Below are 18,690 nucleotides of genomic sequence, written 5' to 3' on the forward strand. Positions count from 1 at the left end.
GGGCTCTAGTCCAGTTGCTCATAACTTCTGATTGATAGCTTATTTTAAAAATATGATTGAAAAAATATGTTAAGTATATTCCTCTACACTTCACCAATATAATTTTTAGGCCAATTTTAGGCTGATTAATTTCTCTGCCCCTCTAATACTTTGATTTATTGATCATATTCAATATATCCAAACTCACAGAAAGCCATGGTAAAAAATAAACCTGTAAGAAACCTAAGATATTCTTGACTATGTGAACTGACACAACAAATGTTGATTCTGAGTTTTGGATATTTTCTGTATAAGTTAAAAAATTCTGTGAAGTTTTGATTTAGTATTTCTTTTGGCAGCCTAATTACCCTAATTTAGGAATATTCTGCTAAAAACTTTGAAGCTTAAACAAAGCCAAGGATGCGCCAGGGCAGCAGAGATAAAAAAAGAGTGAATTAACTCTATTGTGCCCAATTCACGAGAATTATTTCAGCCTTGTATATGTTCACATGGAACCTGCCTTTGCTAGCTTCCTTGTAGAAAAGAAAGTTGTTTTTGTTTTTTTAAACTTTTCCCTTTGATTTTGGAACCATTGAACAACAACAACAACAAAAAAGCTGGTTTATGGATATCTAGCCTTTTCTAAGGTCTCCTGATATTCTTGGGGTTGTTACTATCACTCTTTCCCTGGTGGACCAGGAGGTACTATCCAAGGCAAGTGAGTGAAAGCCTCTCCTGCAGGGTCTCAGTATGCCGGGCAAAGACCATTTTCTTGGATCAATTATATCTGAATTCTATGCATCTCCTCCAGTCAACTCTGAAATGACTCAAGGAATTTTACCATTCACTGAGAGCCTCATGTCTCAGCTGCAAATGTGAGAAGCTTGTCAAATAGACATGCACTGAGAGAAAGGAGAGGCTGGGGCAGGATTGGCCTTGGTTCTTATTCATCCTTCTGAAAAGTCAAAGATACTTCACTTTCATGGGTAGGATTTTGGTGACTTCAGTTAGCAGCTTCCTGAAGAGCTGTTTAGGGTTTTGCTGTCACCTCTTGGAACTATAGGCTTTGCTCTATTGCAGTGATTCCCTGCATGTTAATTATTCCAGTTTGTGTCTGAATGTGCCAACCTTCCTCTATGTGGTCAGATTATCCCCTTTAACTTCCCCCTCCATTTCTTGGCAGCAGAAAAGTTATTTGTACCAAATCCTTGCTTACCTATAGGGCTGTTTTGCTGAGATAATGTATGTGGAAAGTGATTCTTTAAGCTGGAAGGTGCTCTGCTTTCCAGTGTAAAATGGCGATGCTGATAACGATACTTGTACTCACTGACCCTTACTCCCTCTCCAATAGCACCTTATTTTCCAAACCAAAGCCTTTTAGGAACTCTGAGTTACCATTTTTCCTCTTGTGGTTTATGGGAATTCAACATCATGTCGTGGTTAAGAACATGGGACACGTAGACAGACTCAGTTCAGAGTTCACCACTGTCTCTCAAGTTGTGTGACTGAGGATGGATTAATCTCTGAGTCTGGTTTTCTCAGCTTTAAATAGGCATACACCGTTGTAGAGTTGTTGAGAGGAGTAAATGAATATTGCGAGGTGAAGCACTTAGCATAGTGCCAGGAGCAAAGAAGCACTCCTTAAGTAATTAGCTTTCATTGCTTTCTGGAAGTATTTGGTATTCTGCTATTCTAACGGATTTTGTGCAGTCAGCAGAAAGGAGCTGCTTCTCATAGCTTGATTAATTGCAAAATCTCTCCCATCCTACTCTTCTTCCTATGTTCCATTTCACCTGGAATGTGAACTTGTATTCATTAAATGAACAGAGAATGGTTTTATTAGAAATTTTTTTAGAACACTGTACTGGTATATACTTTTTAAAGAAATCATGGAATAAATAATGTTAGTAATTTTTTTTTTTCAAGTCCAGAATTCAGATACCTGAGAACTCTTTCCCTGGCTTCCAATCCTGATGAAGTTGGTAGGGGGTAAGGTTTTTTGAGTTGGTTCCTGTAGGCAGTGGCCCTTTGTCAGTCCCTCCCTGCAGGCCACCATTCTGCCAGGACATGGCTGGGTTCCTCTGAGCAGCATATAGGTTGCTGGGGAGAGGCTGTGGGCATGGTGCTTTGTGATACACATGTTCCAGCATCTCCTTCTTGGACATCCATTCCCACTGGGCAGAGAGTAAGAGGGTCCATCATGATTTCTGACTGGTATTTCATTATTTGTATATTAACATTTGGTGTGGCGTGAGGTTAGAAATTCATGTCATAAGTGACCATTTGAAAAAGACTTCTAACTCTAAAATTTGAAAAATTCTGCTTTCTTGGGAGGTAGCTACACAGTGATGCTCCTGATATCAGTGGTATTTTTAACAATGTTTATTGACTCTGCTAATCTCATTTCATCATTTTGTTACAGATTGATGTTCTCAAAGCAGATCTGGAAAGCGCAGAGTGGAAAGTTTTGGAAAATCTTATTCTGGAAAATGTCCTTGAACAAATTGGACAGCTCATCTTTGAGATCCATCTCCACTGGCCTGGCTTTGAGGTCAGTGGCAGTGACAGCAGTGTTGTGCGGTTCTGGTACAGCCTCCTCAAAGAGTTAGAACTACAGGATTTCAGGCTTTTTCACAGTTACAAAGATTTATCTAAACCTCAGCTATTCTTGAAGAAAGATATTTTCAATGCGAGTAGCTGTTATACTCTGAGTTGGGTGAATACAAGATGGAAATAGGATGCAGGAGCTCATCAAGAGCTCAAGGAAATATTTGCAGCGTGGATCATGATTAATCATTAATCAATGATTCTAGTTATTCCGGTTTACTTGTCTAGTCTCCCACTAGCCTGTGACCTGCTTGAGGCAGGGATTGTGTTATTGCCTTTGTGGTACATGTAGCCTGGCATCTCACACATGGTAGGGGAACAGTTAACACTTGTTGAGGGGATGGACACAGGAGTGCCACAGCAGTCAACCTCCGTCTGCCCAAACCCAGGCTCTTTGCCTGTCTGCCTCTGACAGAGTGGGATGCTTGTCCTCCTTCATTTCAGCTTGGAAGATAATCCCACACTTATCTCAGTTTCCCCTAAAATTAATTATGTATCTGTAATCCATGAATTTACCACCATGAAAAAGAAATTATATCACGTTTCTGTTTTTACTGGGTTGAGGAGATCCTTAAATGTGTAGTCTGCTGTTTAAAATAGGGCCTTTCATTTGATGTTAACTCACCTCTTCCAAGGATTTTCTTGTTCACTGTGTCATTAACATTCTTTACAGCCTTGTAGATTTCAATTATTCCTCCTCAGTTTTTGCTGAGGCCATGCTGTGACTTTATAAAACCACTGATTCTGGTTGCTGGGAACTCAGACACACCAAATTCTGTAACTGAGTTAAAAAGACTAGAGTATCAAGTTATTCAACTCAGGATTCTTTTCATGCTCAGCCTTAAATCCCCTCTGTTCCTATGAAACTAAACACAAAGCAGAACTTGGGTGTCTTCAAACCTGATTTCTCAACCTCCAACTTGCCTATGGTATCAAATCTTTTTTTTTTTTTTTTTATATTATCTCCAAGATTAAGTTTTTCCTTGCTGCCAGTTGGCATTCATTGTAAGCCTGTGGCCTGAGGGCCAGAGTCTCTCTCTTTCCTGGGACAGATACAGTGTGTTTTGGTAATACCAATCCTTTTTGTATATATTTTTTAATTAAGCAGATGATGCATGTTCTCAGTAGTTCAGACAATCTCTATCATTTCTGTTTACAGGATTAGACATTTACGCCTACAAATGATTTTCAAAAATCCTATTTCAAATAAATTAATTAAATAGTATAAAAATAAATCAAATTATTACCTTTTTATAAATTAAGTACATCTTCTGGTATTTTTTATATCCCAAGAGAGCAGGAATACATACACTGTTCATTTGAGAAATTTTGGGAGAGCATAAAATGCTGATTACTACTAGACCTCGATTCCTTCTCCCCATTGTTTTACCTCCTTCCACCCCAGACATTCCCTGGGTTGGCTTTTTGCTTTTTGCAGTGGTTTGAAAATATCATTCCTCAGGTGAGAAACCAAAATACAATAGAGTTATATCATCTTACTAACTTGGGTTCAAAAGGGAATAAGACTTTCTGAATTAGTAGTGATGATTTTTTAAAATATAAATGAGGTTTTTTATATTAAAACTTATAGTACACTAATAAAAGTCATTGAGGAGAGAGGACCAGCTTGAATGAGTTTGATTTTAAATAACAGTTTAGTTGCTTTCAATGTCCCTAGGTATTTCAAAAGTACAAAAAGTTTATCAAACTCAAAAGTGGTTTTTACTGTTAGTTTGCATGGTGTAGCCTCCAAAACAAAGTTAACTTCAGTCCTGTTTGGATTATATCACAGATTATCTTTCATTTTTTAATAAAAATTTTATACACTAAAGTAAACACAGATCTTTTTATACATTAAAACTTTTAACCCTTCTTATACACCAAGGTATGAAGTATACTAATCCTAAGTATCTAGTATGACTAGGTTTTAGATGTATTCACACTCATACCAAGATTTTTAATTCATGGGATTGAAGATTAATGGCATTACTGAAAGCCCCCTTTGTACAGGACAGGTTACCATTTATTCCGGATTGGTGGTGCAGAACATTGACTTCATCACACTATATATATCTGAAGCAAGAATGGAAGTACTGTTAGGAAAAAAATAAAGACAAACTCAAAATAAATCACAAACACACCCACCCACACCCACCTACTAGGCAGCCTGTTCAATTGTTATTTGTACTTATTTTATGATTTTTTTCTAAGACTGTCCTTCATTCCCTTCATGGAGAGTTTGAAATTTGTGATGAATATTCTGACTGTTGCTGTGGTTTCCCTGCCTCTAGATTTATTATGCTTATTGTGTGGGCCAGGGTTTTTTAACCTCAGCATTATTTCCATTTTGGGCTGGGTAATTCTTTGTTGGGGGAGGGAGGGCCATTCTGTGCATTGCAGGATGTTTAGCAGCATCCCGGGCCCTCCCCCTAGGTGCCAGGAGCACCACAAAAACAACACAAACAAAATACAAAAAACAAACATACAAAATCAAGAGCTGCTACTCATTGAGAGCTTACTATGTGCCCAGTACTGTGCATAGATTATTCCTAATGCTCCGAACAGTCCTATAAGGAAGTGTAATTTTTCCAGTTATACAGGTAAGGAAACTCTGAGAGGTTAAATAGCTTATTCAGATGATTCAAATGGTGAAGCAGGCATCCATATCTCAGACTGCCAGATCCCAAAGCCCATGCAGGGCCCCTCCACCGTGTGCTTCAATAGCCTTTGACAAACGTAAGGACATATTTTTGCCTCCCTATTAGTAAATGGGAAGAAAAGCCTACAAATATACTAAGACCAGACCTGCAAATCTGTTAGAGTTGGGATCACTTTTGTAGCATGCAGGTTTAATTTAAACAATCTACTTAATTAAAATGTGCCCACCAAATGGAGGCTTACTGAAAAAATATGGGGTCCCAACAGCTTCTCTTTCAATATATTCAGGTTGCCAGGAAAGATCTTGCAAGTCCTGGAAGTGACTCTTGGCCCTCGCTGGTCCCAATATGCCGCACTTTGCTCCTGGATTTTAGGAAAGGCCCAGTCACTTGGAAGTGTAGTGTTAAGTTTCCTTTGTTTCAAACTCGCCTTTGACCTGCAGATATGTGAGCTCAGGTGTGAATATCTGTGACATACATCTCTTAATTAACTCCTACCAGAGCAGTGCTCATAAATGAATCTGAAAATAGAAATTTAATAATGTTCTTTTCAAATGATTTTAAAAACTGTTCCTTTTTGGATGAAAGACATAAATGTAAGGATGTAAGAGATTCATTTGGGATGTAAGAGATTCAGAGGTCAACCTTTTAGCAAAAGGTTGTGCTAAATCACAATTTGAGATTAAAGTCAAAGAAAAACAATTTTCCCATTCTCCCTTTTCTTAGAGTGATTGTATTTGACACAGTTATAATAGGTTATCGTATAAATATTTGTAACTATTTGACATAGTTCAAATGAAGTGAGCCAGGAAGAGGTAAACAAACTTCTGTTAGAATTGACTGAAGGTCCACTAGTATTTACATCAGGGTAGAACAAAAGCAAATTCATGAATTTACAATGTTTAGTCCAAATCAGTTATTCATGTAAGCATTTCTGCTTTGACTATAAGATTTTAGTATATAGTAAATACAGTACAAGATTTTGCATTTCCTAAGTATTACATGTTGGATTTTGCAAAGCTTGAATTAATACCAGGGAGCCAGCCTCGTCGTCATATTTCTCCAGATGAAAAATGAAGGCCTCATTTAAACAGATTATTCTACTTGACTATACAATGGCAGGTACCTACAAGCTCAATTACGTAATATAATTCTCTTCTTTTGGAGATAAATTTATTTTGCCTTTTAAGCAATAACATAATTCTTTTTTGTACTAGCCAATTGCTGGTTCTTTGTGAATTCAGTGCATTTAATTGTATGCTAAAATATGTTCCTTTTTCTTACATTTAAAGAGGTATTTGAACTTTACTTATCACATGAAATCGTAATCCAAAGATTTGAGATATTCTTAAACTGCTTAAATTTAGAAATTATAGAAATTCTTTAATTTTATTGTATTTCTGTCCTTAAGAAAAGTAAATCAAACAAGCTTAATATTGTCACACTTTATATTTAGCACTGTATGGAGAAATGCTAGTTCCCAATACTTGTTAAAACTAATTGCTGTGTAAAACTAGCAATTCATATTCTCATATAAAATACTTTAAGTTTTTTCTTAGTGATTGGTTTTATGCAATAAGATTGTCTGAAGTAATAAGGGGTTTTTTTTTCCTGCAAAGTTTGGATTCTAATCTAGACTATTTTAATAGAGAAACTCAGTATATATAGGACAGATATGCAATCAGTATGTACCAGGGAGCTGAGTTGGTGAATGACTGTGGTCCTCAGTCCTCCAGAGGTTCTCCTCCACTGCATTGCCTCCCACAGGACCCCCAGACCGCCCCAAGATCAAGCAATTAATGCACAGCACAATAGGCATCCTCCAGGACCCTGCCCCATCCCTGTGTTTAGCTTCTATTCTAACTGCTCTATGTCATGCATTACCGGTCATTGGATATTTTGACATCGCCCCTAGGTGGGTATATATAATAACCAAAAGTCCAAGTGGGTTCCACAACATTATTGAGAAACCACAATTATGTATCAATAAAAATAAGCTATTAGTTATCTGTACAAGAAAGTGTTACTTCTCAAGGATTGGTGTCAGATCAAACATCGTTTTCTCAGGGACTCCTTTATTGAAGGCCCCCAGCTATGTCTCCTTACAATGTCTTCTATTCTCCCTCGCTTCACGCTGCTTTTACTTTAATGGATCTGCTTGTGTAATGGCTTTCCCAGCAGACTGTAAGCTCCATTAGGGTAAAGACCATGTCAGTATCCCCAGTGCCTACCATGGAGCTGCTAGGTCATAGGTGCTCCATAAATATTGTTGAATATGAATATAAAGAAAGCTATTTCACATAGGATTTTTCGGTGAAATTATTTCATCATCATTTGTTATTGACTTTTTTTCTGGTATTAAAAATGTCTTTGGAATTTAGATGGACCAATATTTCTCATTTTGGTTAATTTAATTTTAGGCACAATTTGTCCTTTTCTTGACATGGTTGTTTATTGCACTACTTGCAATAGTCCTCATTCCTGATTAAAGGATGCTAACCTGAAGATCTTTCTTGACCTTGGGGACTTGAGAGCTATATAATAATTGAATCGAATAAATACAATAATAATTAAAGGCTCAAGTATTGTTAGAAGGTACCCTAGGATATAAAACCTCAATCTTCCTTTCTCATTCCTCATTGTCCTTTTTTTTTTTTAACCAATTCCCAGAAAACACACTTTTTAGAGTCAGTGTATTTGGTCACAACTCACAGTAGCATGGAGAATATTTTTCAGTTTATGAGAGAAAGGAGGTATGATGATGTAAAGGACAGGGGCTGGTATTTCTACAAAAATGATTAAAATCACATTGATTTTCTAGGACAAAAAAATTTAAGGTAGTTGTTCAAAGAGTAAAAACAAGGTGAGAGAGGGTATTATGTTCTCCAGGATATTTGAAGTCTGACCAAGAAAAGTCCTTTCGGGCACAGTTACCATTAGGTCTAACTCTCATGGAAGAGGCTCTGAGAATCTCTTTAGCTATAGGTTCTGTTTTACTAAAAGATGAAATAAATGCAGTCTTTTAAACTACCTCAGCGAAAGCAAGCTGGAAGCCACAAAGGTTACAACACAAATCTGACAGTTTTAAAAATACACACTTAAGTGGCAGTATGTAGAAGTGAAAGGATAGCAGGATGAAGGGAGAAAGATTCTGACCCTGCTGCTAACCAGCTGCGTGATACCAAGCAATTCATCACCCTTATTGGCCTATTTTCTTATCTTAGGTTGGAATATTTGATTTCTAAGGTTTCTTCTAGCTTGAAAATCTCATTATTCTAGCATTTTGTGATTAGAGAAGGCTTAGACAGTGGTTAGGTAATTTCTTGATTTGTGTGCTATAAAGTCTTAGGATAAATTCAGGAGAATCCAAGTGATATGTTTATTCAGAAGAAAAGCCCCAGATAAAAGATGAATCCATTATGATGGCTCTCCAGTCATCGAGTGAAGTGCCCTTAGGTAAAGTACCTTTTTAGATAACACACTTAAACTCACAAGGTTCTAAAAATCAGAATGTTTCAGACTGCACTTGTTTACACTTCTGTGTTTTTAGACTGTCCTAACAAAGTGGCAATATCCAAAGATACTAGATTAAGTATATATCTTTATGGTGATCCTTCTGTATGTATATGTGTGAATATGTATGTATGCATTTATCTATGTATGTATGTGTATGTGTTTATGTACATATATGAATGCCCAAGAAAGAAAAATCTTCAGGCACAAAAAGCTTGGGGGACCCTAGAACCAGAGAGGTAGAGCAGGAACCTACACTGCAGTGGTCCTAGTTCAGTATACCAGTGATGGCCAGTGGCCTAGAGCACTAGAGATAAGGCCTGTTGTGTTGGGGGAAAGGATTGGAACTGAGTGAGATACTTGAAACAGTGGGACCCTTGGAGGGCTACAATCTCGATGGAAGAGAGTTCTAAAAACTACCCCTACCTCCCTTCCTCCGAGCACAAGGAAGTCTACCCTTGCTATAGCTCTGGAGAAAATCAAAGTTTCTCATGAGAATTTGAAAACTTCAGCCTGTTTAAGGAGTTGAACCTATAATCACATGGTTAAGAAATCCATAAGCTGAAAATTTTAGATATAAAACTGGTTCTAAGGGGTGATGTCTCAGGGGTACATGGCAGAAGCAAATGTAAAACCACCCAAAGGGACTCTTCAACTTGGACTACAAAGTATTTCCTCCAAAAAACAAGACCCACATAAGATGAACTCCTAATAAAAAATTACAGCTGATAAGGAAATGGCCCACCATGAGATAGAGTTAACAGACACATTATACACTGGGATTTTCAGTCCAAGAATTTGAGATAACAGAATAACAATCTTATAGAAAGTATAATATAAATTATTTGATGTGATTAAAGGCATAAAAGACTATATAGAAACCATAAAAAAATAAGACATATGAAGAACAGGTAGATATAAAAAAGTACAAATAGACATACCACAAAGGAAAAATAGTCATTGGAATGAGTTTAATGAATTAAACAGCAGATTAGACACAGCTGAAGAGACTGTGAAGTGAACTGGAAGATAAACCTGAGGAAACTATCCAAAATGTAGTACAGAAAAATATGAACATTTATATTGCTTAAATAAGACATCTTATGAGTAGTTTCAACCTTAAAATGTCTTTCAGAAGATGAAGCAGTAAAGCTGGGTATTTGAGACACTGTAAAAAGTGGTACCAGAACTGTATGGACACTGTGGTAACCATCAGCCACATGTTGCTACTGAGCATCTAGCATGTGGCTAGTATGACTGAGGACATGAATTTTAAATTATATTTACTTTTAATTAAGTTAAAAACTTATACTTGATTCAATTATTAGAAAACTCTTTTAGTAGGTCTGTTTGGAACAACTTAGGCGTGTAAATCTACTTTGTGTGAAACAGGTAAAATATTTGATGAAAATTTAGTGTCTGCATTGAGATGTGCTGTTAAGCGTAAAATATACACCAGATCTCGGACTTAGTATGAGAAAAGTAAAATATTAATTTTAAAAATAATTGAATGTTGAAAGAATATTTTGGATCATATACTATTTATATTAATATCCCCTTTTTAATGTGGCCATTAGAAAATTAAGAATTACATATATGCCTCATGTATTTCTATTAGTGCTATACTAGAACACATACTTAAATACAAAATGTTTGAGATTTGAGTTAGTCCCTCAGATCTCAAAAATGCTGAAGGTTGGAGAGTAGGATGTGGGGAGCTAAAAAATCATCTGAAGACAGTTATTGCAGTTATAGGAAGCTGTAAAAGCAAAGGAGTTATCACTTTGTCACTAAAAATAAAGCTACTCTAAGGACTCTGGCTGCAAGTTGTGACTTCTTTAAGTTTCAGATAAAATTGCAGTGTTTAGGTTGACAAAATTGTTTCTACAATTATTAAAGTGGCTTTGAACATGGAAGGTGTACGTATAAACATGTAAAATGTATTATCATATATTCACATACATACATGCATATAAATACATGCACACATACACACACGTGTATATATTTTTGGTTAGCTAAATTTCTCTGAGTTTACGCACTCTGAACAGTGTAGTTTCTGAAATACTCAAGATAAACTCAGACTCCACTAATTCTCTTTTTTTTTTTCAAATAAATTTATTTTGGGCTGCATTGGGTCTTCGTTGTTGCGCGCTGGCTTTCTCTAGTTGTGGCGAGCAGGGGCTACTCTTCATTGCGGTGCACGGCCTTATTGCGGTGGCTTCTCTTGCTGCGGAGCATGGGCTCCAGCTGCGCGAGCTTCAGCAGTTGTGGCGCATGGACTCTAGAGTGCAGGCTCAGTAGTTGTGGCGCACAGGCTTAGTTGCTCTGCGGCATGTGGGATCTTCCCGGACCAGGGCTTGAACCTGTGTCCCCTGCATTGGCAGGCGGATTCTCAACCACTGCGCCACCAGGGAAGCCCTAATTCTCATTCTTAATGTGCGTATCATCTGGGGAACTTACTAAAAGTGCTGACTTTGAACCAGGGACTGAATATATAGTATTTGTAAAATTGCAGTCTTTTGCTAGTTCATTCATTTTATTTACCCACTGATCAAATAAATATTTGATAACATGAATTTTGAACCAGCTGCTAAGATGTAATCTTCTTTCCACTGGATCTTCTCGTCTCCTTCTTAGGTCCCTTAGTAATTGCCTTGTTTACACTGTATTTCATCAGTTATTTTATGATCCATTAAGAAAGAATGCCGCCAATTAAACTATGACACGTCATTGATTTTAAGACATAGCCCTATTTCAGAGATGTTAAAAATGTGAAAAACCTGCATCTTTGATGAAATATAGCAACAGTGTTCCCTAGGTCTCACTTTGAGACCCAAAGTTAATACTGCTGATGGATATTTTGTCCTGGATGGCACTTCACACTTCACTTCTCCATACCTGAATTCACTATGGTTTCCTCAACCAAACACTACTTTCTTCTGAATTCTGTATCTCGGTAAGTGATACCATCTCCAGGTGGTTCTGAGTCTACACTCTGAGAAACAGTATTCTTCAAGTAGAGTCTCTATAATTGTTGCTAGTGTTGCTGAAATATGATGGGACCTACCATCATATTTCTTACACCTGCCATCCAAGTGTTTGCTATTTCATTGTCCATGTTTTCTTCCAGGTAATTAATAAACATGCTAAGGACATTAACCAGCCTCACAATGTATCCTCAAAAATCACTCTATACTGTTCTACTTAGAGAAGTGCCTGTTTGAGGCTACTCCCTGTTCCTTATCTTAAAACTGGCTCCCTATTTAGGACAACATATTCCCAGCCTGTGCTTCAGTATTGAAATATTCATTAAACCTTCACTAAAGCATCACTTTCATTCTAACTTTTAGGAAGGAAATCTGTCCTGGGTGTGACAAAAGGGTTGCAGTGAGGAAAAGGAGCCAGATGGTAACCACTTAATTCCAGTCACAACATAATCTGGAAACTTTCTTATGCTGGAAAAGAACCCCACGCATTTGTATACTCTAAAATGGATGCAATCATGACTCAGTGGCACCAAGTGAATAAATATGGACTGTGTTAAACTTAATCTATGTGCTCTGAGGACACTGCCCTGTATTTTTGTCATTTATTTAGAATAAACCCATTAATATACTATACTCACCTTTAAAGCATCCCTTCTCCCCAGAAAATCAAAATGACCCATTTAAAATATGCAAATGGTTTAACGTGGTGTCTCAGTTAAGACTTAAAAGGAGACAAAGAATGAAAATTTTGATAACACTTTCTACAAAAGTGCTTTATTTAAAAATACAATCTTTAAAAAAAAAGAGACTTTATATACAGTTCCTTAGTTTAGAAACAGTTAAAAACACAATAAAATAAACCCAGATTTCGAAATTATGATTTGTAACATACACAATACTGGTGCTGAACAAGATAGTTCAAATGTATGATTAATTCTTTTTGTCCCATCATATTTCAGTAATTCACATTTGTTAAAACCAGTGGTTGGGACTAAAGAAAAGCTCCTGTCTGAATTTTTTCCTCTCCAGTAAATGGCAGCCACCCTTCCCAGCAGATAAAGAAATAGAAATGACAGCAGCTAGGCAGTGTATTCTTATTTCTTTGAGTGCCTGTGTGTCCAAAAATACATCTCTACCACTTTTATTCTCTTTTTCTATTTTCTTCTTTGAAATTTATTTATATGTGGCTGTAGCACCTGGTCATCTATACCAGGTCTTTTAAAATTTAATGTTTAAAAATGGAAGTTCTAAGGGTACAGAGCATGAACTGCTCTTGATAGCACAGGACTCAGAGCTAATGATGTTCCTAGGATATCAACACTCAGCATGATTCTGGTCTCCAAGTCAGCACTCTGAGCAGCTATGAACCAATCTTTTACAGCATGGTACTGAAATATTTCATACTACATTCAAACATCTAACATAGATTTGTAAAAAAAACAGGAGAAAATGGCTTGTCAAACTAAAGTGCTCTCGGTTACTATATTTAAGAGGCTATCTTGATTTCACAATCTGAAGTTGAAAAAAAATTTTTTTAACCAATCACAGTCCCTGCTTCTCAAACTGGGAAACCTAGCCATCTTCCTGGAGTGTCAATTTTACCCAAAGATTTGGAAAGAAGTTTAAAATTTTTCTAATCTTAAAAAGTTTTATTGAATATATTCATAAGAAAAATCAGATTAATTTTATAGATAAAACATACAAGTTCAGAGAAATTACAAGTTGACATTTTGAACTATGTCCTCACATCCAGTCTCCTATGAGGAGTATTTCAGTAGTAACAACTGTGAAGAGGTGAGTGACCTAGGAGACCCTGATTTCTGAAAGTGTAGCCAGGTCCTTATTGGACAGTAAATACAAATACAGTTCAAAGTCTTGATTCATCCTCTTGAGTTCCATCTTCAAAAATAATGTAATTCTCTAATTATATACAATCCTGTCTATACTGATCAAGAAGAAAGTCAGCGAAAGAACTCTGGACTGATTTTTATTTTACACTGTTTAATAATTAGAGGAATGCTGCAGTCAGAGAAGATTGCTGGCTTACAACTAAACAGACACAACATATGTCATAAAAAATAGTGGAACTCCTGAATCCGAAAGATTAGAACTTGACCCACTGAAAATAATGGGAACAGTAATTGTGGGTGGTTTTATCTTTCTATCAGATTCACATTAAATTATACCATCCCTGTTCTTCCCTTTTTGTTGAAGAGGTAATCCACTAGGGATTCCTTCTTAGCTCTAAAGGGATCCTTTCAGTACGTCATGGGGGTAAACCCAAACTGCCTGCCAAAAATAACTACTTGTCAAATATAAAGTTAATGGTCATTCTCTGTATAAATAACATCTATAAAGAACAAAATGAAGTTGCCAATGAAATTATATGAGCCAAATTTACAAAGTTTTTTTCTTTTTAAACAATGGTTCAACTTCATAAGGCCATGTAAGAAAATCATAATCTGTAAATCAAGTTGTCATTCAACACATTTAATAATTAAATATAGTTAAATATGATATTGGATCAAAAATGATCCTAGATAGTATAAGGATTAATCCCATTAATCCCACAATTTAATGAGACCATCCCAACCACAAGTTATGACTTTAGATGTTTCATGAGGATGCCACACTGCACCTATACACACTTTATCATGAGCTTTGAATCTACTGTAGAGTTTTGTGGTCTTCCAGTCCCAGATGTTTAATTTTCCATTTCCATCTCCTGAAATCACATAGCTGTAATGAGAAGAAAAATAAATTCAAATTATTCAAACACCTTAAACTGGTAAAGTGGGTGAGAAACAGAGAAAGAATTTATCTTTTTCACCTTAACATAAAAAAATCACTGTGATTATACAATACGCAGAATAATAAGGTAGAGTATAAAGCAGTCTATGATTTAAACTTCTATCAAAAAACCTCCCCACTGAGTGACCAATCTAAGAGTGAAAAATTATTTTTAACTTGGAAAACTGGGAGAGCCAGGGGCCACAGTGAATGCGGTATCACAATCACTCTCTAGACAGTCAGAAACAGTGTAAGGGAACCAATTTCATACAGAGCCAGCAAACACATGTAGACCCATTCAACTATAGTGGACTCTACCACCTGCATAATCATTTTTGGCTCCAAGAGCTTCTGAATATGTCCAAGATTCACTCAGAGGTAGGAGTCTAAATCCCAATTACCAGGCTAAACATACAAGTTTACAGGGATTTCTAAATTAGTGATACCCATATATTTTAGCTAACAATAGGGGAATGAATGCAGTTTCACTCTTAGGAAGGCTATAGGCTTCACAAATCTAGTGTGACCAGAAGATGGATTTGAGGTTTCAGCACAGAAAAGCTGTAGTGAAACTGTTAACTTCAACCCTACAATACAGGATTAATTCTTCTGGTGCTCATTCAATCACAGTAATATAGAGATTACAGTCCTCCCAGCCTTGCTTAGAAACGCAGAAAGAAAGAAAGACATAGCCTATAAAGACAGGGATTCATTATGTGGTAAAAGGGCACAGAACTAAACAATATAAAGAGACAGACTGAAGAACTTAAAAGCCAAATGCAGCTGTCTTAATTTGTTCTTGCCTTTTATCTGGCATTTTGACAATCTGAACAGTTCTCATACAATTACATATATAAAAGTGATTTGTACAGTGTTATTTGTACAGCAGTAGTTTATATCATTATATATGAATATGGGAATACATGAGAAGGTTTAAACTTACCTCATGTCTGGTGAAAAGTCTACCTGACAAGCATAGCCTGCTACCATATGGCCCTTAAAAATTTTTTTCTTATTTAATCTAAATCTGTTCTGTGCTCCAAAAATTAAGATTTGGTTGTCCATTGATTGGCACGCTAGCCATTTCCCTGTAAATTCAATAAATGAGACATTTTAGAGGAAGACTGAAAATTTTAAAAACACTTTATTTAAGTCTGTTCAGTCATTAATATTACTTTGTTCCCAAATACTTCATAATAGTAGGAAAATTAATTTACCATACCACCTGTAAAGTGTTACAAATTTGTTGCTGGTGAGAGGTATTTATATATAAAGTAATGGATTTTGCTCATACAATCTGATATCATTTAATACTTTTCCTATAAAAGCTTTTTTGTTTAAATTAGGATATACAAAAACTCTGAGTTTAGCGTTAATAAAACTAAATTTTATGAAATGAAATTAATTTGTAATAAGTATAAACAATAGAACCATGGAGAGAAAGAGACTTATTTATGTTAATTATGGGAAGAGGAAAGATAAACTCCAGGTGAGAAAACCTAGGATTATTAAATAAAACTGTACAAAAAAAGATATGTCCAAAAAAATTCTAGTAACTGTTGTTGTGGGCCACACTACTTTTTTTTTTTTTTTTTTTTAAGTTTTAAATATTCCTTTTTTTTTTTTTAGAAATTCACGTTCTTTTATTTATTTATTTATTTATTTATGGCTGTGTTGAGTCTTCGTTTCTGTGCGAGGGCTTTCTCTAGTTGTGGCAAGTGGGGACCACTCTTCATCGCGATGCGCGGGCCTCTCACTATCATGGCCTCTCTTGTTGCGGAGCACAGGCTCCAGACGCGCAGGCTCAGTAATTGTGGCTCACAGGCCCAGTTGCTCCGTGGCATGTGGGATCTTCCCAGACCAGGGCTCGAACCCGTGTCCCCTGCATTGGCAGGCAGATTCTCAACCACTGCGCCACCAGGGAAGCCCCACACTACTTTTTAAAAAAATTTTTATTGAAGTATAGTTGATTTACAATGTTGTGTTTAATTTCCGTTGTACAGCAAAGTGAGTCAGTTATACAGATATATATTCTTTTTATATTCTTTTCTATTCTGGTTTATCACAGGATATTGAATATAGTTCCCAGTGCTATACAGTAGGACCTTGTTGTTTATCCATTTTGTATATAATAGTTTGCATCTGCTCACCCCAAACTCCCACCTCCCCTCCCCCCTCCCCCGGCCACCACAAGTCTGTTCTCTATATGTGTTAAGTCTGTTTCTGTTTCATAGATATGTTCATTTATGTGTCGTATTTTAGATTCCACATATAAGTGATATCATATGGTATTTGTCTTTGTCTTTCTGACTTACTCCACTTAGTATGATAATCTCTAGGTCCATCCATTGTGCTGTAAATGGCATTATTTCATTCTTTTTTATGGCTGAGTAGTATTCCATTGTATATATGTACCACATCTTCTTTATCCATTCATCTGTCAGTGGACATTTAGGTTGTTTCCATGTCTTGGCTATTGTAAATAGTGCTGCTATGAACTAAGGGTGCATGTATCTTTTCGAATTATAGTTTTGTCTGGGTATATGCCCAGGAGTGGGATTGCTGAATCATATGGCAACTCTATTTTTAGTTTTTTGAGGAACCTCCATACTGTTTTCCTTAGTGGCTGCACCAATTTACATTCCCACCAGCAGTGTAAGAGGGTTCCCTTTTCTCCACACCCTCTCTAGCATTTATTATTTGTAGACTTTTTAAAGACAGCCATTCTGACTGGTGTGAGGTGGTACCTCATTGTAATTTTGATTTGCATTTCTCTAATTAGCAATGATGAGCATCTTTTCATGTGCCTACTGGCCATCTGTATGTCTTCTTTGGATAAATGTCTATTTAGGTCTTCTGCCCATTTTTCAATTTGGGCCACCTTGCTTTTATCTACCCAGGATTCACCAAAGCCACTAGAGTCTTAACTGCAGTATCTTTACATCCTATATATTTGTAAACATGATTAACTAAGGGATGACCCTAACAATGCTCACAGTCTGACTGGGTAAATGGCCTTGTTCAAGATGGGCACAGTATTTGTAATGGATGGTTTAAAAATACACTATATGAAATTCAGGTGCACAGTGACAAATGTGACTGTATACAGTATAGTGATTATCAGAACAGCACCCAGTGAGGTTGCTCTTCTCATAAAAATCATAGGGCATTTGACAGATGATCACTGATTTGCCTGTGGCAGATGCCCCGACTAGAAGAGCAAACTCTTTCTTGTCCCCTCTTCCTTGCTCTATACTCACAGTAGCTATGTGAGTTCACAATGCTGCCCAAATATCGGATCCTCCACTTTAATATCCTCATGTAGAATTATATCAGTATATCTGTAGTACTTGTACTTAAAAGGCAATGAATTATTAAATAGAAAACGGTATTAGATTTATCTTTTAAATTTTTGCCTGAAAAAATCTTTTACAGTAAATTGCTAAGGTGTTCTCTATGAGGAACCAGAACAAAATTTCCTATTCCCTGAAAGAAAAAGAGCTCACAGTAAATCACTAAGTGAGCTGTTGAACATGATTCTGTTGGAAGGAGAATTATATAAAAAAAAACCAAATCCTGATTCTCAGATGGAAATCTTTAGATGCTCGGGCAATGTTAGTTGCAAATCATCGTTTCTTTTATATTTACCTTTTTAAAAAAACAAGAGAATGGCTGAGGTGACTCACACATGAAAACCAGTGATCATTTCTAATACTGAAAAGATTTCCTTATATAAGTATGGCACTGTGACAGACTTCCCCTAGGAGGGAATGGCCAAGGCTCTTTTGAAAACAGAGCTCATTTAAAAACACTATCTACTAACTTACCATTTGGAGACAAAGTCACTGCAGGCATTGAGTGCATGCTGGGTTCTGCTATATACTTGAAATCCACAGGGATATCCCTAAAAATTAAAAATAGCATATCAGAATAGTAATTTTTAAAAGTACTTTTAGAAGAAGAATCTCTGAAACAAAAGAGATGCTCTTGAAATTATATATTTAATGAACCCTTCATGAAACTTCCTGGAGGAAGGAAAACCACAAAATGACATTCTATTGATTATTATAAAGCTTTTACTTTACAAATGACTTTCCATGATAATTACAAGTGTCAGTGATTTAGTTTTCTATCTCTATTTGATTTAAACTTTG

At 36.3% G+C, this 18,690-nt stretch overlaps 2 protein-coding genes across 6 annotated transcripts in view; one reads left to right on the forward strand and one right to left on the reverse strand.

The window, feature by feature from the left end:
- METTL24 (methyltransferase like 24) overlaps positions 1-18,690 on the forward strand; it is a 165,564-nt gene that overhangs the window by 106,731 nt on the left and 40,143 nt on the right. Inside the window, exons 5-6 of one of the 3 annotated variants that reach the window (XM_057527894.1) lie at positions 2,402-2,530; positions 12,110-12,297. In XM_057527894.1, coding sequence (XP_057383877.1) covers positions 2,402-2,530; positions 12,110-12,133 — 153 coding nt within the window. In that variant the 3' untranslated portion in view covers positions 12,134-12,297. Of the gene's footprint in view, positions 1-2,401; positions 7,639-12,109; positions 12,298-18,690 lie in introns of those variants that run through there. The other 2 variants (XM_057527893.1, XM_007190683.2) reach the window with 2 other exon arrangements.
- The window catches only part of CDC40 (cell division cycle 40), a 51,019-nt gene continuing 44,815 nt past the window's right edge, over positions 12,487-18,690 (reverse strand). For 2 of the 3 annotated variants that reach the window (XM_007190684.3, XM_057527892.1), the window contains exons 13-15: positions 18,364-18,440; positions 15,480-15,624; positions 12,487-14,485 (exon numbers count right to left, since the gene is read on the reverse strand). In XM_007190684.3, coding sequence (XP_007190746.1) covers positions 14,308-14,485; positions 15,480-15,624; positions 18,364-18,440 — 400 coding nt within the window. In that variant the 3' untranslated portion in view covers positions 12,487-14,307. The remainder of the gene's footprint in view (positions 14,486-15,479; positions 15,625-18,363; positions 18,441-18,690) is intronic. The other variant, XM_007190685.1, reaches the window with a different exon arrangement.

Source organism: Balaenoptera acutorostrata, chromosome 14 (assembly GCF_949987535.1).
Source record: "Balaenoptera acutorostrata chromosome 14, mBalAcu1.1, whole genome shotgun sequence".
Classification (NCBI taxonomy): Eukaryota; Metazoa; Chordata; class Mammalia; order Artiodactyla; family Balaenopteridae; genus Balaenoptera; species Balaenoptera acutorostrata.